The sequence below is a fragment of the Phytophthora infestans genome, genomic scaffold (genome assembly GCF_000142945.1).
Source record: "Phytophthora infestans T30-4 supercont1.7 genomic scaffold, whole genome shotgun sequence".
Classification (NCBI taxonomy): Eukaryota; Oomycota; class Peronosporomycetes; order Peronosporales; family Peronosporaceae; genus Phytophthora; species Phytophthora infestans.
The window spans coordinates 3,951,157-3,972,145 of record NW_003303752.1 but is presented as its reverse complement, the minus strand read 5'-3'; the positions used below and the strand labels follow the sequence as shown (position 1 = coordinate 3,972,145).

Here is a 20,989-nt window from a genome sequence, read left to right as displayed (position 1 = left end):
TACTGCACATGTTTGGTCTTCGAGCCACGACCTTTCGCCAGAAGATTCGAGATGAGGTCGCTGGTAGTGGCGGTCGCGGCTGTGTACTGGGTTGCAGGCGTTAGCGCAGACTTTACTCAATGTCTGGGACTGGATATGGCCGCAATGCTCACGGTCCCGTTGTGTATGGAGCTCTTTAGCACGTGCCAGGTGGGAGTCAACAAGCTTAACCAGAAGTTGGGCGACGCAGCGTACAGGCCGGTGAGCGTCATATCGGCTAGTGAGTCCAAGACAATACCAGAGAACAGTACCAAAATCGCTATGCTCGTACAGCTGGCGCCACTGGCCGACTGTCTTCCGGCTGCAGCGACGGCAATAGGCGACAGGTATTGTAGCTCTGCCACTATTTTCTTGCCCCAAGCAGAGCAGCTAACACGATCATTCAATCTGGCTGCAGCTGCAATTTTGACATGCCCAAGGTGGAGTTCTATAGTATCCTTTTGGCGAACGAAAATGGCTCTAGTTGGAAGCTGGAGGGCTACAAGCGCCACTCGCTCTCAGGTAGGCTTGCTGTTCCGAGCCTTTTGCATGCATTGCTGCTCATTCAATTCCTTTTCAAGACGACGAGCGTGCACAGATTGTTGAGGAGTATAACAGCGGCAAGTTCTACGGCAGCAAGCTAGCGATTGGTATCTTTGATGAGAACAATCTTCCGCTAGAGTCGGATTCGAAAGAGACTGCGCCTCGGACGCCCATAGCAGTCGTAGCAGCATCAGTTTCTGCTCTGTTTTGCCTCGGTTTGGTCTTCCATCAGCGCCGACGTCTTCAGACTGGTTATGCTCCGATCCACCTCTCGAAAGGAGGTCATGTTCAGGGTAAAAAGTCCCCAACAGCGAAAGATACCCCTGAAGAGCGGTCCCTGCGTCCAGCTGATGCTGCGGGTACTGGAGGTCAAACGTTCAAGCAAGAAACTAACGAGCGCTTTGCGGTCTAAGTCTGCGTGGGGATCTGCGGAGAAGCCTGGCAAGAGTTCGTACGTAGACTCTAAATTCAGCTCAGTGTATGTGAACAAAGTAATGAAATTAGCCCGGCTTATCGCCATGTCAGGCGAGGTTCTGTATCTACTTCCTCTTGAAAATGCCAAAGTAAATCAGCAGTAAAATAGCGATGATGATGAACCCTGCAGCAATCGACAGAGCCATTCGTTGGCGTTTGTCTCGTGTTGACATGCGGCCGACGATGTTTCCTCCACGACGAGCCATCTCATTCACGCCTTTGACTTTTGCGTGTGTAGCTTCGATCTTCTCGCGATTTCGACCAAGTTCCTCGCCAATTGCAAGTGCTTACGTAAAAGAAAGACAGGTGTGAGTCAGCTATCGTTCTAAAGAATCGGTGAGCGTGTTGACGCACCAACTTCTTCCGTGTCAGCGATTTCTTTTCGTGCAGCAGCCAGCTTGTCTGTGGTGCCTTTCATCCTAAACAGAGAAAACGCCATTCATTAATTTCCTGTAGTTGTTGGCACTTCCTCACAGCATTTTAGCCGACGTACTTGTTGGTAGCTGCTGCCATGCGACCCCGATGCTCCACCGAAGCCTATAATCGTCATTGAGCAAGTTGATTAGCAAAAACTGACAGCCATTCCCATAAGTCTCTAACATTAAGTCCTCCGTACCGCATTGCCATCGCGGTCGCCAAAGAGTCCTTCGCGCTCCTCTTTCTCGCGGATTTTCTTGTGATCCGCCGATAGTGAAGCCAAACTCTTCTTGTACTGGTCCACCTTCTTCGAGAGTTCACGACGGGTGGCTGCGTCCAAACTCCGCACCTCCAGCTCCATCTGCTGAATCTGCAAAGTAAGCGTTAATGTTGTAGCTAACACCAGCCTCCACCTAGTTTTCACCAGCATTTCTTCCGGCCTACCAGTTGTGTGGCTTGTGTCAGCAAGTCTCCTACATGCACGATGCTCGCCTTCTTTTTGTCTGCAACAGAACCAGCAATTTAAGATCACTACAATTTCGTTCGTTCAACCCTGAATTCAACATGTATGCACCTTTCTGGTCCTCGTACGATGCAATCTCGCTAAGTTTTTTGGAGATGTCGCTGGTCAGCGTGCGATACTCTTCATCGTAGCCGTCGAAGATGGTGGTCATGATGCTCTTGTTCAAGCTCTTGCTAGGGACGACACCGACTGAGCTCTCCTAGAAAAATCAAGCCAAGAATACGGACTCAAGTCTGACCCGCCCTTTTTTAGTGCGTAGTGTGGTAGACACAAATTCATTGAATTAATACCTAATAAAAAGTGCTTTTTTTCACTCATAATTAGGGGTAAACGTCGAAAACGATCCCATGCCGCGTGTCATTCTACAAGTTGCCGTCCAATCCCTTGGTCGTTGAATAATGCGTCGAGGATTCCTAACTCTGCTTCTGGTGGCGCTGGCTGTACTTGCCGCCGTGGGTATGGCTAACACTGAGCACGAGGAGGTGGCAATCGACGTGGACAGCGACCTCATTGTCGAGGAAGAAGCACAAGCGGAGATGGCTGAGACTCCGAGCGAGGATGATGCCGTGCCCGTGCACGAGATCGATCCGCGCTTGACACCTGAGGCTATGGAGAAAATTTTCTCCAAGATGTCGGCCAAGTGCTTAAAGCAGGTGCAGGAGAACCCAACGGACCCCACGAAAGTGTCGGAGCGATGCCGCGCCGAGGTGGGACATCGCATCCAGCGCTACTTGGGACGTCTGGATAAAGCAGAAAAGGGTGAGCCAGAAAAGAAGACGGAAAAGACCGAAAAGAAGCAGAAGCGTCGGAGCCGCAAGAGCAAGAAGCAGACTCGTGCCCAGCGCGAAGCCGCCAAGGCCCAGAAGAAGGAAGAAGAATACCAGCAGACGCTGCAGACGATTCTAGGCTTCGTTGTGACGCTCGTGGCCATCATCGCCGGCGCCATGTTTTTCATCAATCGAAAGCTCAAGGCTGCTGGTATGTACTTCCCTGACCCAGACGCCAAAGCTACTTGCTGCAACTAGGTGTAAGCTTGTCGTAGGCAGTAACGTACCCTCCTTTAGTATCGGAGACTTGCGTGAAAAAAATACATTTGCTGGTATTCATTCAGTTAGGAACACTCACTGAAAGCCAGACGTCTATCGATTGCCTGTACCTGTAGTACACGAGTATTTGTTACTGGAGCTATTTCTTCCCTACAGGAGCTGCAGAACTTGCTCGATTTCCGCAGCGCTTCTAAACAGCCTCAATCGAGCCGTGCTTGAACCCGTTCTTGACTCCGTTCGAGACAAGAAGCGGCGAGATTTCACCTTGCTTGGCCCCGTTAATCGCACTGCTGGGGTATATCGGATCACAGTGCTCTGTGTGTTTCTCCGACAAGACAATGATGCCACCCACCGTCGTAACGATACTGCAAGGGTAGACAACTAGTTGCCACCATGAGTTCATACCTGTAATCTCATGGAAGAAGATTACACCTGAAATAGAGCCGATGAGGATGAGGAACGCTTGGTAGATCGCTACGAGATAAAGCGCATCGTATTCCCGCAGGCCGCGATCGAGAACGTAGATACCACCGCCGGCCGAGGATAGCGCAGATACGAAAATGATGTATGTCTCCGGGTTTGCCCAAACATCTCCACCTTCAGCCAGCAATTCAACTGAGGCCTAAAAACCCATTTACACCGCGCCACCGTAAGTTTTAGAGACCTAGGGTGGTAGCTGACCGCCAACACCAATGACGCACCTTAAGGAAAAAAAGGTTGCCACCGATGAGGCCAGATAGAGCGCCGAATGCAAACCTTCTCCATCCACTCTTCTTCTCGTAGCTGCAGATCATCCAGACCAACTACAGCAACAGCACATTCGTTTCAGCACGTCCAGGCAACACCATGAAGAAATGTTTTATCGAGACTTACCACCACCGCTGAACAAATTGCGAATACGGCGTACTCGAGAAAGATACGGCTTTGAAACAGAGCAAACAGCTCGGCGCTGTGGTGTGTTGGTGTATCGTGACTTCCCGAAATTCCGACAAGGACACAGCCGAACAAAATGACCGCCGATCCTCTAACGTCGTGTGTGGACACCTTCTCATTGAGCAGATACGGTGACAGCACGATATTCCACACGACACTAAAGCCAGCCATTGGCGCCAAGATAGACTAGTGATTGAAATTGCACCAAAAAAATGAGGTTCGTTAGAAGACGAGTTGGCAGCCACGTTACATATATCTTTTTCTCACCTGCGCTGCGTACGCGTAGCTCATTGCATCAAATACGGGGTTGAGTAGGAATACGCACACCGTGGCGGCCGCTTTAACAGACAAAGCCTGAGACGATGTGTGTGCGAGCTTGAGCAACACCTTTCCCAGCGTTCCGAAGAGCGTGGCAGTGAGTGACAGCGACACACCAACAACCCAGAGGTGCGACGCCATGGCTGCTTCGAGCCAGTTATAAATATTGGAGACCTACAGGCCGACAAATGCCTCGATGGACACACACGAGGTAGCGGAAGAGAGTACGACGTGACGTTTTTCGGAGCCAGCGTCGCCCTTCCTTGCATAACTAGTACCGAGTATGGGAGGGTGCTAGACGTTGTCTTGACTCTATTTTTGTAAGGGACAACTTGAAGCCAACTTTGTAACAAATCATCATTATTTTTGTTAGATAACCTCACAGGCCTCTCTTCCTCAAAATGCTGGAGACTTATTGAGCCCCAGGCGCTGTTCCATTTCGTACTACGAATGAGACTTAAAAAAGAAAGGGACACCTACTGCTCAGCGGAAGAAAAGCGGAAGCGATGCTGCCCGTTGCAGCTGGTCCTTGCTTTCTTTTATTTCGGGTTGCGATCGACGGAGAACAAACGCCAAACACTGTCAACGATAAGACTTAACTGGTTCTGCTACGCAGACCCACAAATATCATAAAGAAACCGCAGGCTGAAAGCTAAAAAGAAACTATCACAAACACATGCACCCCTGCGCTAGTGGGCGAGTGACTCGTAAGTTTTGCCTTACACGGACACGTGAGCTGTGCCGTTGGCAAAGGTGCCTTCCTCTTCTTCCTCATCGTCGACGGGTTTTGAGTTTGAATCGCCCAGAAGATCTTCATCGGTAGGATTCTGCACTCCAGACGATGTGGCATTGGCTTCAACATCAACATCCAGGTCTGAAGCACTCAAGACCGAATCCAAGTTATCGTCGTTCGACTGCGGTTGGCCCATCACAAGGCCAACGACGCCGACGATTGCCGCCAGACCGCCAATGATTCCGCAGATGACAACCACAGGACCGTACGCTTCAATGAACGACTTGTGTTCGGTTGAGTCAGTGCTGCTGAGCTTTGTCACGAGCTCATTGACCTTGTTAGCCGTGCTAGTGACCTCCTTCTCGTCTGGCGTGACATCCTTCTTGGTCTTGTCCGTCGTCTCGCCATCTGTCGTCTCCGTGCCCGAGATTTTGACGGTTCCATGACTGTACTCGACCACAGTCTCGTCCGTTTGCTCCTTCTTGGCGGGCGCTTTCTTCTGATGACTCTTCGTGAGCTTCTTCCCAGCCATAGCGCCCTTCGACTCGATTCGGACGGTACCATGGTCATAGCTACGCACAGTTTCGCCGCTTTCCGTTGTTTTCTCCTCTCCTTCCTTCGCATGGTGTTTGTGCGCGTGCTTTTTCGACGGGGTGGCGTCGTGGTGCTTGGGCTGCGAAGCTTCCTCCTTTTGGTGCGCCTTGATGTGCACTTTCACTACCTCCTCCCCCAGCTGCCGCAGCGGCGACATCAATCCCGCGCTGACACTGACACCCGGAAAGTCCGACAAAAGAACCACCGCCGCGCACAGCACCAACAAGGCTCGAGGCATCACCATTATCAAGCTACACCGCTTCAAATTTGATAGTGCCTTCCACCCTTTGGTTCTTTCTGGTGGATATGAGTGGGTTACAGAATCTGATTTTATCGGATCGAGCGGGTTATCCTAAGGCGAAGGTGAATTACCGAAACAGCTGCATCTTAATACCCATTCTTTCTCCAGTTTACTAAATTTAAGAGTGCAAAGCTTGGGGATTGGGATGTTATTGTGCTGGAGGCGACGTGCCGTACGCGTAGGTCGCGTACGATAGGTGGTTATCAGCCCCCCAGCCGCCATATAGCTTCGTTGCCTGCGGAACCTTTTTCTCCATGCCGGCTCCTGCAGCGACGAGAAATGGCATGAAGTGGTCCGCTCTCGGGTGTGCTTCAAGGGCACCGGGTGCGGATTCCCATGCTAGCAGCTTCTCTTGTCGTTGCGCGTACGTGAAATCCTCTTGCCCCTCTTCGCTCTTAGTGAGTACCGAATCCAGCCACGCCTGGAAGTCGAGCCCAGACTGCGGTACGTTGTCTCCCTCTCCGCGCAGGCCATGGGTCGCCTGGCCAGAGCAGATAATGAGTGTGTCCTGATCCCTCAGTGGTGCCAATGCTCGACCCAGCTCGAAATGTGCGCGAGCATTCAGCTTCCAGTTAATCGATAGTGTCACCACCGGAATATCTGCTTGGCGCCGAAGCAGCGTCAAAGGCACGAACGCTGCGTGGTCGAACGCACGCAGCACCTGAGTCAGCTTGACCTTCCTTCGCGACAGGAGCGTGGCCACCTCGTTGGCAAAGTCAGGGTCGCCTTTAGCGGAGTACACCACCTTATACGCGTCCGGGGAAAACCCTTCGTAGTCGAACAGCATTCCTGGAGCAGGCGAATTGGAGATCTCAAAGCCGATTCGGTACGTCTCCCAGTGCGCCGACACCAAGAGAATCCGCTTCGGTTTGTGCTGTTCGCCCGGGTAGAGCTTTTTAAAGATGGACGAGACATTACGAGCTGGTTTGCTAGTGCGGTTTTCCACGCCGTGTTTAAGCAGCCATAGCGGACCGGGTCCATGAGAGAAAGCTAGGACAGGGTGGTGGTAAACATCGTCGTTAGAGCTCATAACTGACAGTGCCCAGCCACCTGCAGATCAACAACTGATAAGTCCAAGGAATGACAGAAATTATTGCTGTTCACTGCATCAAAGAACATAAGCCCGACACCTTTGCTGGGGCCATTTTATTGGCCAGGCCCAGTTTGATTGCGTACACCTGCTGAGTTATCATGCCTAGCTGGAGGCAACAATGTGAATTTTCTCAGTAGTCGTGGAAATCGGCTCCAAAATTCCGTGCACTACGTCGCCTGATAGATCGAAGGGCGCGTCCTCTTCACCTTGAAATCTCGACCTCAGCACCTGGATGTAAGCAGAAGTTAACGCGTTCCAGAAGCAACTACAGCCAGTACAAACAGCGCTATTGCCTACCTGCTTGATGTCACCAATCGTGGATTCACGGGTCTCATGGTCTCTCCACACGAAATCATCGCCGAACTCGTGGTAATAGCGTGTGTCCTGCAGCTTGAGAGTTTGCTGGTTTGTCAAACGTCGCAATAGGTAAGCCCCGAATACCCTCTCTTTGTCTCAAAGTTTACCTTCTCGTCGATGCGGCAGTAGTATCTGCACAAGAGCAAGAATCCGAACTCCATCACTCGCTGTAGGATGCAAAACAATCTCAGTTAAACGAAATTAATTGGTACCTACACAGCACTCCTTACCACTCGAACTTCGACGTAAATTTCGCCCAAGTCTCGAATGTCATCTGGACATGTCACGCGTTATCGCTATTACTGTGAAAAAGGAGGACCTTGCGTCGAGTACTAGTACCTTCGAAAAGCAGCACACGTTCGTAGAACAGAATGGCTACTTGCTGCTGCAATTTGTCCAGAGGCAGTGTATCCGTCGTTTGATTAATCTTTGGCGAACACCCCTACATTAACATGTAAACAAGTTGTTTCGATACGTGATGCTTGTAGTAGGCACCCCGCGCCCACCAACCTTCTGTGAGACGGTTCCATTATAGGTTGTACTTTGCCGACCATAACCCCCGAGTACATCGTCAGCACAAAATTTGTTCCTTCTGTTTGTGTTTCTCCTCACCTGTATGTGAAGTCAAACGACGATGGTTCCCATTTACCGCTGCGGATATAGAGAAACCGAGTCACTATCACCTTGCCTTCGCAACTCGCCAGACAAACCACTTACGCTACTTGTTTGTGGTCCTGCATCCACGTTTGAAGAGCCTCCTTGGCGTCAAAGTGGATCTTCAAACCGCTTGGGGGGTGATCAATGCTGAGGGTGCTGTCAGCGAAGACGACCTCGGGAAGGGGAATCGCGGGGCGTAGACCAAGTTCTGCAGTCAGCTCCTCGCGCAGCGCTGAGCTCATCGCTGGCGCTGTGTGGCAGGAGAAGCGCCATCCGCCGATTTCGCGTTCAGACTCGTGGCTAACGGTCGTCGCTGCCGTGGCTATCGTCGTGCTCATTGTGCGATCCAATATTGCAAAAAGAACCAGACACGAGTGGGTTTTTCGATTGCGATGTGCGCAGTACTAATGTATTTAGCCCTTTAGGGACAAGGCCGCTTGAGCCTCAAGTTGGGGAGTTGCTTACGGTGCCAGGCTGACGAAACGAAGTGGCTGCATGCCAAGCCGCTTGGCCCAAGCGTGTAAGTCCAGCAGGCACGCAATAAATCAGAGTCGTCGACACACCAGGCGATGAAGTTGACTCGCACGCTTTTATAATTGCCACCGCTCGCTATTTCTTTTCTAGCTAATGGCCGGCGGCTGTTAGCGGCGCCCTCGCTCATCGATGCTGCCTGGCTGACGTTACGCGGACTGCTTGCACGAAGCGAGCGGGCAGTTCAACAACACCTTGTTGTGCTGTAAAGCGTTAGGTCGTGGCGATCACCAAGCGATATGTCAGCGGCGAAAGATTCATGTGACGGACGGATCGGCCTGTCGGCGCTCGACAGGCGCCATTGAACTACGTGGTGAGTTCAAGCTGCGACGGCTCCAGTCGGCCTCGGAAAAGCGCAGTGCAAGTGGTTGAAGTGACAGGACAAGGTGGCTACACCGCGGACTCGTCATAGGCCTCGTCGAGTCGTAATTGGATCTAATTCCTTTTTTTGGGCAATTTGATGCGGCGTGAATTACAGGAGGAGTATTATTAATAATACATGCACTGTACATGTAGGAGTTTGACCACTATCTCAATGGGCAGTAACAAGCGCCCAGGACGTGGGAGAGAGGATACAAATATAATAATGATTTTACAATAAATATCCATGGTTTGTAAGGGTTTCTTGCTGGTACATGTGAGTGTGTAAAAAATCGTTTTCTTACATTTTGCAAGACAAGTGCTGAAGAAAACAACTCTCGTTGAGGTTGCTGATGGCTCGATTGATGAAGGGCTATTCGATTTGAGTTTCGAACTGCAATGAACGACATTGAAGCACCGCCCTATGCGTCGAAATTCTGGCGTATATTATTTAATAACTGCTAAATTGGCGGTTACATTACAAAGCAGGATGCTGGCTAAACAAGCCTGGTTTCCAGCCGCCTGGAACTGGCGGTGTGAGTAAAACGTTGCTGGCGATATTTCAGTGGAATTGGGCGCTCGTAAAAATAAACGGACTTTTTTTTTTAAAAATCGGTACTCTATTTAAAAAAGGTCATTTTTGTCGCGCTTCATCGATTTTTCGGCTGAATGCCCAACTTACGAAATTCAAGTGAAAATCGCCGGCTCTATTTGCTCGCTTTTCTCTGTGTGGTATAATACCTAGCAGTTGTCGAGTCGCACCGTCCTCGAGTCCATAACGGAGAAGACACACACAAAGCTGCATTAGCCGAAGAAGCCACTGCGAGCCAAATCTGCAACAAAGCCCCCTCACTTCCACACCAGCCGGATCGGCAAAGAGAGCGCAAGTACGACAGCTATCGACGAAGGAAAGATGACGGGCGACGGAGGCGTAGTCGTACCGCGTAACGTGTTCGCCAAGCTGCCTTCGTACAATCCCTTCGTGGGCACGTTTCATCACGCGCCGAGGTGCGTCTTGCTTGCATGCAACAGTTTGTCTCCTTCTCTATCTTGTTTTATTCTGTCAAAAGTGCTGACTTGCTGTATCACGCTTCCTTTGCGACTATAGCGCTGGCAACCGTGGCGCCGTCTACTTCTCGAGCGACATCGTCGACATGGCGGAGCTCGAGGAGCGTAAGAAGTTTCGCCACCACCCTCTTACGGGAATTTTCCACTCGTTGCCGGGCTACTACGACCCGCTGCACAAGCTGGCGGCCTGCCGCCGCGTCATGACGGCCGACGGCATCTACTCCGACACGGAGTCATTGCGATCCTTTGTGGCTATGGACATTACGGACAACGAAGACTTCGCGTCGCTCCAGCAAGCCTCACAGATGAATCGCATGTACAGTGACTCTAGATGTATCCCTAACGTAGACCTCCTATCGCGTCCACGTCGCTTTAGCGACGGTGACGCTGACCCATTCTTCAATGGCAACAAGACCGGCTCACCCCACAATAAGAAGGATGGCAACGTCGAATACCACGATGAGTCGACGGACAGTGACGTGGACGAGGACCTCGCTGCGTTGGAGCAACATGCACCGCGTTCTCTGCCGCTGAACATCCTATCGGTTACAGACAAGTATGACGTTCCTCCACCGGTTGGAGCTTTACCACCACGGCGCACCCCCTACAAGAAGGCGAGGAAGTCGCCTGGAACATCGTCCACGGAAAGCGAAAGTTTATCTCCGGTGAAATCGTTCATTACTCCTAGCTATGAGCGCGCAGAGCTGGGCAAGTCTGCTGGTTGCTCCGAGTTAACCGACGGTTTCATCTCGACGGGTAAGGGCATTTTCAGAAAGGTGGGGTTCCGTTTATCATTGCACGAGCGCCCGAATGACAAGGACAAGAACAAGATCAGGACACCTATTAAACTAAAACTTCAACGCTCACTAAGCGAAGGAGACTCGGACGAAGATATCAACAACGAATACACCCAGGCGGCACCGCGTATCCCTGCGAATCCGTTTGTAGCTAGACGCTTAAACGACGGGGATGAACTTCGCATCATGGCGATTCACCGCACTGGACGTCGCGACTCGCAGGCGCTTAAGAATGACCACGATGAAAGCGATAGTGAGGACGAATACAACCACCCGAAGCCGTATTTCATTCACGAGAAGGCTGTCACGGAGCAGTATGAACTGGTTGGCGAAGACCAGCTGGGTGATGGCTCGTACGCTGTCGTCAAGCCTGCCATTCGTCGTGTCAATGGAAAGGAAGTCGCGATTAAGCAGATTCACAAGCGTTTCCTGCGCGACGAGGCTGCCAAGAATGCTGTGAGTCGCGAGATTGAGATCCATCTTCGGTTGCGTCACAAGCACATTGTACGTCTGTATGAGGTTTACGAAACCCCAGACTTCCTGTACCTGGTCATGGCTAAGGCTACGAAAGGCAACCTGAAGGCGTTGATGCAGAGAAAGCGCATGCTGCCCGAGGCACTTGCAGGAAAACTGTCGCAGCAAATTGTCCGTGCTGTACTATTCCTCCATGATATGGGAGTACTGCACTGCGACTTGAAACCTGACAACATTTTACTGAGCGATGCCAAGACGGCGAGTCTTGAGAACGGCGAAAACTCCCCTGTCATGCGCCGCAATTCTCCTCCTAAGTCGACTCTGGATCCTCATGCTGACGTCAAGGTTAATGACTACAACGTCGAGCTGTGCGACTTCGGACTGTCTGTGAAGGTGCCGGATGTTCGCTTCTTCAAGCTGACAGGTGACGTCCACAAGGTCCCATTTACCGGAGTTACGGGCACTTCGGGATACATTGCTCCCGAGTTACTACAACAGCAGTCGTACGGCAAGCCGGTGGATATGTGGTCGGTGGGTATTATTATTTTCGAGATGCTGACCGGATATCAGCCGTTCTACCCTCCGCACGCTTGCATTGAAGAAGACGCAGACTTTTCAGATCGTGTGTGGAAGACGATCAGTGCTGATGCCAAGGACTTGGTGCAACGTCTGCTGCAGCGCGACCCAACTAAGCGACTAACAGCCGCTGAGGCGCTCGCGCACACCTGGTTCGAGTCGGCCATGTTTGCGATTTAGATACGCCGCCTAACTTGGGTCTTTTCGCCTTTTAAGCCGAGCTGAAAGGAACGATGAGAAAAAAAAAGAGTAACACGTTTTGGGTTATAGCACAAAGTACAAAAGAAGAGTATACTGCGAGATTGCCAATTTCCAATTCAATGTGGATGCTTCTGTTACATGTAGGATGGAAGCCTCTTTGCACAAGAAACGAATGTGACACTTGCGTTATTGAGCCTTCGGCTTCTTGGTGCCTTTTTTATCGACCCACTTGAAGAAATCGCATCTCGCATCAGGATTTCCCTTCTCGCCCTATTATATGAACACACACTTTAGCGTCGATACATATGATCATTAGTCAGCTGAAGCTCACCGCTGGTTTAGTGCAGACGTAAAATTTGCGACCCCAATTCTCGTTGGTCTTTATAACTGATCGGAGCACTGTCGGCTGACCGCAATGACATAATGGCGTTGGGGGAGGCCGACCATTTAAGACTTGTGCCCATTCTAGTTTCCCTTCTTCCGCCGATTTCCGGTTTTCAGTTGTCTTCACAATTCGTACAGCCCCAGAATCCATTCGGTACGTTGACGACTCTTCATCCCAGGATTTTTCGCGAAATGTTGAGAGCTTTCGTTTCCTAGTGTCTGTATGATTGAAGAACGACGTAATTGACTGCTGACCACGTTTCTTCGAGCGTAAAGAAGGAGACAAACTCTGTTCCAAGTGATTTTCAGCGTGACTTCGTGCGAAAAATGACTTGATACTCTGCTGTGTCCCTGAGAACTCCGCGAAATTTCTGGCGCACAATGCTGCAGTAATGCCAGTGTTAGTACTCGAACTTGTTTCTAGTTCCACAGTGCACGACATCAGCACTGGACAATGATCAGACCCAAGACGCTCTGCATCGATACTACGCACGCAGCACCAGTACAAATTTGTGAGATACCAGTATGCATTTAGTCATCTCATTACTTACCTGCATGAGGATACACATTCGATGAATGTGGGGTCTGCTAAAATGTAGTCGATTCGGGTTCCATAATTTGTTTGACGCGCCCCAGTTTGAGTATTCCAGCACTGGTTTTAAACGAAGAGAGACTGTTAGTGTAAAATTTCCTGTGTCTTTGACTCAGAACTTAAGTGGCTACCTACCGTGTAAGCTTTAGTTTGATCGGGGTGAAAGTGACGGTACGTATCGATCATTTTAACTGCAGGTTCTCCATCGACGATATCGTCGCTGTGGGGGTTTGGCAGATATTTCTCTCCTGACACCCCAACAAACGAATCCATCCACTTTCTGCATGGATGATCGCCAAAAGAACTACCGTCATCTCGATGTGCATGCGGGTCGCAATGGTCAATTTCTCGATGCGCAATGTTGATATCTCCCTGTGGAAGCGCATCAGTTGATACCGTATTTTCAAGCAGTCCAGTAAGCAACAGCACGAACCACAACAATAACGCGCTTGTTCGCTGCCCGCAGAGCATTGACACGGTCTTCTAGCAGCCCGTGGAACTGAAGTTTATACTCCAAACGATCCGCGGACGCAAGAGCTGGACAATAAGTGTTAAGTAGCACGAAAGTTTGATGGTCGGTGATAATACAGCGTCCTTCAGCTTCTAAATCATTGAGTATCTTTGACGGAAGCTGAAAACCCCCGTAAAAACCAGCACAATTTTGTGTAATTAGAAGATATCATTCCAAGATATAAACTGTTCTAATATAGCTTACCTCGTCATGCAGCGATCCGACGTGCCCTACGTTGTCCTTTGTCTGCCAGTGCCCCGTGAGTCCTTCCTCGGCTGCTACAGTTGGCAGGTCACCCTTGACAAACGTCACTACACCCGAGTAGCCTCCACGATGCCGACAGAATGAGTAGAAAGCGTCGAATCCTGGCGTAATACTGACATATTGGTTTCACCACGCCTCCGATGAAAATGACAAAAGTATTCTGGCTCACCTGGAGGACGCACCAGCTCCTCGTCAAGCTCCGAGCGCGTCAGCTTCGTTTCTTGCAGACAAATAATGTCGGCCTCAAGGCTCTCCAAGAACTGTAGCAAATTTTGCTCCAGGCGCTGCAGCACCGCACGCAATCCATTGACATTCCAGGTCACAAGTCGCAACTCGCGCTTCATCATCCGTGTCAAGTGAGCCATTTACGAAAAGAACCATTTATTTTAGCCAATCCATTTCTAGCTATTCTTCTTATCATCCAATCACAACGTTTGGCGCCGTTTCTTACACCTACCTCGCAGTCGCCACTAACACACTTTTTTGATCTGTATCATGAGCGTCGACGTCGCTGCCATCCGCGCGGCCTTCGCGGCCTGCAACTTAGACCTGGAAGAAGATGCCGCCAGCACGTGTGTGTCCATCTGTACGGAGTTTGATATGAGTTCGGACGATATGGCGGCGCAATGGGACGCCTACTCCATGAACCAGCAGCTTTCTGGCGCGGCAAACTCCGATGGCCTCGTGGCCTTCCGCTCGCACCTCAAGCAGCAACAGAATGCCAAAGCCCAGACAACAACACCTGCTACTGCCTCGCAGAAGAGGCGTCATTCCAAAACACCTGTAGTGAAGCGCGAGGCGGAGAGCCAAGACAAACTCGAGTCGCTGTACAGCGTGAAGTCACCAGAGGGCAAACATGCGCGCTCCTTCTCCAGCCCTGCAGGTAGCAACAAGGTGCAGCGCAAGGAAGGCATGTTCTCGCCCTCTTCCATGCAGTCTCCACCCGGTAGCAGCTACGAAAAGCGCACAGACGCCGGCAAATCGGTAGCCGACTTCAACGCTCACTTGAGGAAGCAGATCGAAGGAACTGGAGCTAACACGGGGAAGCCAGTCGACGTGAAGGCTCCATTTCCATCCCGAAACCTCGCTCCGAACTCCTCGTACATGTACACGCCGTTGTTCCAGCGAGCCATTGCGTTGGATGAACAGCTTGTCGAGTACGAGGAGCTGGTGAAGGAGACGTTCAAGTTGGAAGCACTCAAGCCAGTTGGAGACCCCTCACCTGCACAAGTGACAGTGGTGGGACGTATCGTGTGCGAAGCAGCCGAGGGTAAGCTGAACCCCAGCGTCGCTCAAATTGAAGGATCCAGAAAGACTTGCGGTGGTCAGCGTGTGCTTCTCGACTTGAGTGCAGTTCCCAATTTCCAGATCTTTCCGGGCAAGGTTCGTACGACAGTGTTGCTGTCAAAAAATGCATTGGATTGGCTTGCTAACGTGGTGCACATGATGTGCAGATTGTTGCCCTGGAAGGTGTCTTCCCGGATACCCGCTCGCCACTAGCAGTGAAGAGGTTCCTTGAGGTAAGATCTGCTATTTATCCTTTAGTATTGGACAATATCTCAACGTGTATTTATTGCTGGTTTGTAGCCGATTCCCGCACCACCTGCGACGTCCTCCCCAGCACGGATCAGAGAATTCCAGAGTGAGCACGGGAAGCCTGTTCGTGTCCTCACTGCGTGCGGTCCTTTCACGACCACCAGCAACGTGGACTACCTGCCACTGAACGATTTGCTACAGATTGCAATTGATCAGAAGCCAGACGTGCTCATTCTGGTAAGGAGGGAACTTTTGCTGTCAATACTGTGGAAGTGCCATTTTTCTAATATTTTTAGGCGTATTTTACAGGTGGGTCCGTTCATTGATTCGATGCACTCAATGTTCCAAGATGGACTGGTCAAGTACGACGGCATGATGCTAAGTTTCGAAGAGATCTTCCTGTTCAAAGGTAATTTATTATCAAGATAAGTGGACGGACATTCTCTTCTGCTAACCGCTGTCAATGCACTGAATTAGTGATGACACTGCTGAACAACGTTCTGTCACAAGACGAGCGGATTCAGATTGTGATTGTTCCGTCGCTGAGAGATGCCAACCACGAATACGTGTACCCCCAGCCACCGCTGAACAAAAAGAAAGCATGTGAAGCATTCGAGGTTGCTGAGTATGCAAAGGTTTGTCAATTGCTTCTCTTTATGAAAGTCGTACTTCTTGCTGGATCTAACTTTATTTGTTGTATCTAGCGCGTCCACTTCATGTCCAACCCCAGCACGTTCTCAATCAACGGAGTTGTGTTTGGAACATCAGCTTTGGACGTCGTTGTACAACTGAGCTCAAACGAGCTTTACAGGTTAGCTTGCTTACACATCTCGCTTTTATATTTGGGCTGACAAATGACACTTCCTCACCGCTTCCTATTAAATACAGAGCCCAAATTCGCGACCAGCACCGACTACTCCGCCTATGTGAACAAGTTGTTGATCAACGAAGGTTCGTCATCTGCATGCGCATAATTTTGAAACATTTCTTTCGAGATCCTTAACATGACTGGTATCCTCTGCTCATTTTGATAGCTTTTACCCTATGTTTCCCCCACCTGCGAGCAGTGAGGCACCCATCGACCTGCGGTATAGGAAACAGTTCCAATTCGAGCAGACGCCTGACATCCTGCTGCTTCCTTCAATTCTCAACCGCTTTTGTGGGGTACGTCTTGCTAACCAAGGCATTTGCGCTTGGACACTTCTTAAATTTACTTTTATTTTGGTTTTAACAAACTACAGCGCGTGAAAGATTCCATCTGCATTAACCCCGGCCAGCTTTGTAAGGGCGAGTCCGGCGGGACCTTCGCGCATATCACCATTCTCCCCTTGTTCAACGACAAGATTGAGAGCGCAACCGATGGCAAGTGTGCCCATTTCGTTCCGGACCGTACGATTGTCGAGATCAGGCGTATCTAGACAGAAAGAGGATAGAAAATAATCAAACACTGCACCTTTCTTGGTTTGGTCAAATATTCACATTCAAATTTGGACACTGTTCTTACCGCGGTGGCTGACAGCAACACAATTAGTTCAGCTACTATTAGAAAAACTCGCGCTGGAAGTACACTGCTCTTCAGCCGTCTATACTTTGGTAAACCAGCTATCTCCTGTTTTATTTCTTGTGTCACACAAAAATGTGGTGGTATTTTCTCATTGAACGATTCGTGCGTACCCATACTTCCTCCGCTCTGAAAAAGATAACCATTTCATATTATATTACAGCCTACCCAACAAAATACCCTCTCTATGCCGATCTTTTTTTGGATTTCGAATCTCCCGCGCTTTCCCGACCAGACTGCTCCCAGCTTTCATTTTGTAAGCTGGCACCTGGGGGAGATCACAGACAGTGAGCGCCAGGCCGTCTGGGAGACCTTACTGCTTCGCAGCGTGGGAGAAGTGGTCAAACATGGAGAATTCGTTCGGGTTGCAACGTACTTCCGTGTGGGCCGCCAAGTTGTCGAACGAATTTGGAGGCGTGGAATCAATTCGATGGGAGATCGAGTAGCAGCCGTGGTCAAGTCAAGGAAGAGCGCATGTGGTAGGAAGAAGGTGGATCGAGCTGAGCTGTGCGAGAGAATCGCTGCAGTTCCTGTCAATGAGCGCGAAAACCAGCATCTGCTTCAGCGCGCGTCCAACATGAGCTCCTATTTGGTTCAGCAGCTGATCAAGGAAGGCTACATACGGCGTGCGCTCAGACAGACCCACGCACAAGTTGGCGCGCCTCCGGCACAAGGACAAGCAAGTACGAGCTGGCACTCTCCCTACGTCACTGCCTTGTGACGCTATCTCACTCGCCAATGCTAACGCGTACATGCTGTTTCTTGCAGCGAGCAGCCCCCACCGCCTACCGCTGAAGTTCCAGAAGCCCCACTGAGCGCCCCTTCAGAATGTGGCGATGTAGTTGCCGTCTTAGATCCGTTTTTGTATCTGTAGTTGCACGGCGGAGCATGAACGCCTGTGCCTTGCTTAGTTTCTCACTGTCAGCTCTCAGTCATAGCCAGCCTCTCACAAATTAATAAACGCTCAAATGAACGAGGCGGAGCGCTGCGCAAAAAAAAACAAATGGTTATCTTTTTCCGAGCGGAGGTAGTATGCCTTTTTTTTTTTAGAGCACTGAGTGAGATCGCACCTAAAAGGACTTTTACGGTACCCAATCGGTAAATTACCTTGATATATTACCAGATATTTCAAAGTTTCGAAAATCTGAAATCAGACACCCCCCCTTTAGGTCCCTCCGCAAAACGTTCAGAGCCGCTCATTTGGAGCCGCTCATTTGGATTTTCGCGCGTCTAGGCCTCAAGTCGACCTTGGGTCGCTATTTGTGTACGTTAAGTTATTGCGCTTGTGTTGGTTGTTATTGTTGCTAAGAGATATTGTAACCGCACAGGAGACGGTCTATGAGTGAAAGCGAACCAGAGGCGCACGTGCCATCCGCCAGCGTGTGGGAGGCCTCACCAATCGACCAGGAATGGCATGAAAACTGGGACGCATTCAACAGCTACATGGGCGAGTATCAGGAGAGGACACACCAGCTCTTTCGACTCCGTAGTTCGACGTCGGTGGCCCGTCGTAGCACGGAGATCAGAGCTATTGCTGACAACACATCGGGAGAGACGTCCGATTCACCGCCCTCGCTTATCCCAGATGAATTCAAAACCTATTGGATGAAGCTTATCTGCACGCACGGATGGCGTCGAAAAAGTCGCAGTACTGGTCAACGAAAGAGCTACTTCGGCAAATCGACTGAGTGCAAGGCGGATATCAAGGCTGCTGTGACGTGGAGCAGAGATAAGCAGAAATTCATGGTGCGCGTTACTGGCTACAGCATCAGCCATAATCATCGCGTCGACCGAGCTGTGTACGAGAACCATTCGTCAATGCGGCGTGTCGAGGATCCAATGCTACTTGCGTTCGTGGACGTCGGGTTCGAAACCCAAGCGGATCATGCAGTTTCTGCGCGAGAAGACGGGTACGTATACATGACTTTCGTCTTGCTTTAGCTTCTATTTCTGATGAATCCGTTTATAGGTCAGAGCGTGACGCTCCGTGACGTCCACAACATGGTTGCCAGAATGAGAGAGAAGCGGTGCGGTTCCAGAACCGTAGAGCAGCGACTTGAATCTCTAATGCGGGAATTTTGTGGACGGCGGGGTAACCGAGCTTCTGTGTTTGTTGATGACGAATCTTTGGCGCAGACAATCACGCTGCAGACGCGCCAGATGCGTCGCTGGTTCAAGGCTTTTCCGGAGGTGCTGTTGATCGACGCGACGCACAACACGAACGACTCGAGGTACAAGCTATTCTCGTTCATGATACATGATGTGTACGGCCATGTAAGTCTACGTGTCTAGCGGTACCTGTTGGTGACTATAGACACGTAATGTACAAGAGTTACCCTCAGATGTACCTGTAGGTACCGAAAGGTACTAATGTTACCGTTTGCGTGCCTAGGGTCAGTATGTGCAGCACAGCCTTATGGAAAATGAGAGTGCGGAGTGTCTTACCGATGCGATCGAATCTTTCAAGTTTTCAAATCCGTCGTGGGAGAAGATTCGTGTCATCGTGATCGACAAAGATATGGGTGAGCTGAGTCTTTTGGAGGCGCACTTTCCAAACGTTAAAGTGATTCTCTGTCACTTCCATCTCAAGAAATACATCCGGTCGGAGATGTCAAAGAGTGAGTACGGAGGGCCAAGCAGCTTCGACATGGATCAAGTAGAAGACGCAGTGGATATGATGAGAACAGCAACCACAAGTGAAGATTACACAAGGTATCTCAAGTACCTGTATTTCCTCTTGGATAACGTTCAGTTACGCTCTACGGACGCGATCCCAGACCCAAAGCACCCGTTTCTCCGTTATTTTATGAAGAATTGGGACCAACAGAAGGAGCGTTGGGCTCTCTACGCCCGTTCAGACGTACCGCATCTTGGAAATCACACAAATAACCGGTAAGAATTTTTGGAGTTAAGGCTTCTGCATTTAATTTGACGCTAACGTTTGTGTGTTATGCGATAGCTTGGAGGCATCGTGGGGGCATCTTAAGGAAATCCTGAAACCTGAGATGCCTCTTGACGAATGTGTGGATACACTGATATTTCTGCAGGCTGTTGCAGAGATGGAATACAGTAAAAATATGACAGCGGTGGGTTACATGCGATATCAGGGCGCGGATAAAGAGCTGGAGCGACTTTCACAGGAGGTGAGCCAACACGCCTACCGTCAGATTGAGCAACAGTACTGGATTGCAAAGGACCGAGCTACCCACTACGAGGTCACCGAAGTGACGCCCAACATGTTCACCGTATCGTGCGGCAGCGACAATAAAGCCTATCATGTCGATACGTCGGTAAGTTTTATAGTTGATGCTAGCAATATTTATCTTAATTATTGACTAATTGTCTTTGTATTGGTACGAATGATAGGTATATCGCTGCTCTTGCGTTTTCATGCTTACCACGCTTCTTCCTTGTCGTCACGTCATGTACTGGAGACTGAGCAATGGTAAGAATGTAATTCCGATTCGGCACATTGCCCAGCGATGGAGATTGTCGTGTAAGCTGAATCAACCTGCTGAAGAGGAAGACGCCCCCCAAGATCAGATCGCACGCAAGTCCTTCCAAATCCGTGAGTCGATGATGGTGTCAAACAAACACAAGGTTCTCAATGGCACCACCAAATTCAGTACGGCTTGTCGACGCGGTACTCAGATCGCTGACATTCTGAGCCGTAATGGTACAGCAGTCTTCAATGAGATGCTGGCAGCGTTGGACAAGTTTGAGGAGATCATCAAGGACGGGGTTGCACCGTTCGTGGGTCGTGAAGGTCAATGGATTGACCCACTTTCTCAGTTATCGATTTCTTCGTACGACCTACCTTCTGCTGTCGATGCAAGCGGCACCGCAGCATCCGATCAAGAATTGGATCCTGTTTTTCCCAAAATTCTCGAACAAAGTCCTGAATGTGACTATTCTGATGACGTGCCGCAAACACACACACACCTGTGCGACTCTATGGATACTGAGACTACAACTACAGATGCTGTGCCAGGGAGTATTAATACCGTGACGTCAAATACAACTGGAGTGGCTACGAGTACCACAGGAACACCTCCAGTGGCTTCAGGTACCAGCGGAGTGGCTGCAGGTACCACAGGAGAAGCTGCAGTGGCTACAGGTACTGATGG

At 50.3% G+C, this 20,989-nt stretch overlaps 9 protein-coding genes across 9 annotated transcripts; 4 read left to right on the top strand and 5 right to left on the bottom strand.

Annotated features, from left to right (window-relative positions):
• Window positions 1-165: 165 nt before the first annotated feature.
• Window positions 166-624, top strand: PITG_05593 (uncharacterized protein; the record flags this gene model as incomplete). The annotated part of the gene is made up of 3 exons (XM_002999173.1): window positions 166-365; window positions 473-540; window positions 617-624. 3 exons carry the CDS (start codon window positions 166-168, stop codon window positions 622-624), a joined length of 276 nt encoding a protein of 91 aa, XP_002999219.1.
• Window positions 625-1,100: 476 nt separating this feature from the next.
• PITG_05592 (uncharacterized protein) lies at window positions 1,101-2,182 on the bottom strand (the record flags this gene model as incomplete). The annotated part of the gene is made up of 6 exons (XM_002999172.1): window positions 1,101-1,321; window positions 1,390-1,454; window positions 1,529-1,572; window positions 1,652-1,822; window positions 1,897-1,955; window positions 2,027-2,182. The coding sequence occupies 6 exons, from the start codon at window positions 2,124-2,126 to the stop codon at window positions 1,101-1,103; spliced, it is 660 nt and encodes a 219-aa protein (XP_002999218.1).
• A 170-nt stretch (window positions 2,183-2,352) lies between these two features.
• On the top strand, window positions 2,353-3,499 carry PITG_05591 (uncharacterized protein; the record flags this gene model as incomplete). Its single annotated transcript, XM_002999171.1, has 1 exon — window positions 2,353-3,499. One exon carries the CDS (start codon window positions 2,434-2,436, stop codon window positions 2,998-3,000), a length of 567 nt encoding a protein of 188 aa, XP_002999217.1.
• Window positions 3,212-4,413, bottom strand: PITG_05590 (uncharacterized protein; the record flags this gene model as incomplete). The annotated part of the gene is made up of 4 exons (XM_002999170.1): window positions 3,212-3,643; window positions 3,723-3,824; window positions 3,895-4,140; window positions 4,222-4,413. 4 exons carry the CDS (start codon window positions 4,411-4,413, stop codon window positions 3,212-3,214), a joined length of 972 nt encoding a protein of 323 aa, XP_002999216.1.
• Window positions 4,414-4,797: 384 nt separating this feature from the next.
• On the bottom strand, window positions 4,798-5,910 carry PITG_05589 (uncharacterized protein; the record flags this gene model as incomplete). Its single annotated transcript, XM_002999169.1, has 1 exon — window positions 4,798-5,910. One exon carries the CDS (start codon window positions 5,754-5,756, stop codon window positions 4,992-4,994), a length of 765 nt encoding a protein of 254 aa, XP_002999215.1.
• Window positions 5,911-6,048: 138 nt separating this feature from the next.
• Window positions 6,049-6,930, bottom strand: PITG_05588 (uncharacterized protein; the record flags this gene model as incomplete). The annotated part of the gene is made up of 1 exon (XM_002999168.1): window positions 6,049-6,930. The coding sequence occupies one exon, from the start codon at window positions 6,928-6,930 to the stop codon at window positions 6,049-6,051; it is 882 nt and encodes a 293-aa protein (XP_002999214.1).
• Window positions 6,931-9,706: 2,776 nt separating this feature from the next.
• PITG_05587 (protein kinase, putative) lies at window positions 9,707-11,993 on the top strand (the record flags this gene model as incomplete). The annotated part of the gene is made up of 2 exons (XM_002999167.1): window positions 9,707-9,906; window positions 10,007-11,993. 2 exons carry the CDS (start codon window positions 9,812-9,814, stop codon window positions 11,991-11,993), a joined length of 2,082 nt encoding a protein of 693 aa, XP_002999213.1.
• Window positions 11,994-12,200: 207 nt separating this feature from the next.
• Window positions 12,201-14,109, bottom strand: PITG_05586 (DNA-(apurinic or apyrimidinic site) lyase, putative; the record flags this gene model as incomplete). Its single annotated transcript, XM_002999166.1, has 8 exons — window positions 12,201-12,284; window positions 12,346-12,685; window positions 12,731-12,883; window positions 12,950-13,050; window positions 13,126-13,362; window positions 13,424-13,621; window positions 13,706-13,866; window positions 13,935-14,109. The coding sequence occupies 8 exons, from the start codon at window positions 14,107-14,109 to the stop codon at window positions 12,201-12,203; spliced, it is 1,449 nt and encodes a 482-aa protein (XP_002999212.1).
• A 151-nt stretch (window positions 14,110-14,260) lies between these two features.
• On the top strand, window positions 14,261-16,766 carry PITG_05585 (DNA polymerase subunit alpha B, putative; the record flags this gene model as incomplete). The annotated part of the gene is made up of 9 exons (XM_002999165.1): window positions 14,261-15,148; window positions 15,220-15,285; window positions 15,353-15,538; window positions 15,611-15,710; window positions 15,779-15,936; window positions 16,006-16,112; window positions 16,190-16,252; window positions 16,336-16,465; window positions 16,543-16,766. The coding sequence occupies 9 exons, from the start codon at window positions 14,261-14,263 to the stop codon at window positions 16,717-16,719; spliced, it is 1,875 nt and encodes a 624-aa protein (XP_002999211.1).
• Between the last annotated feature and the right edge of the window lie 4,223 nt (window positions 16,767-20,989).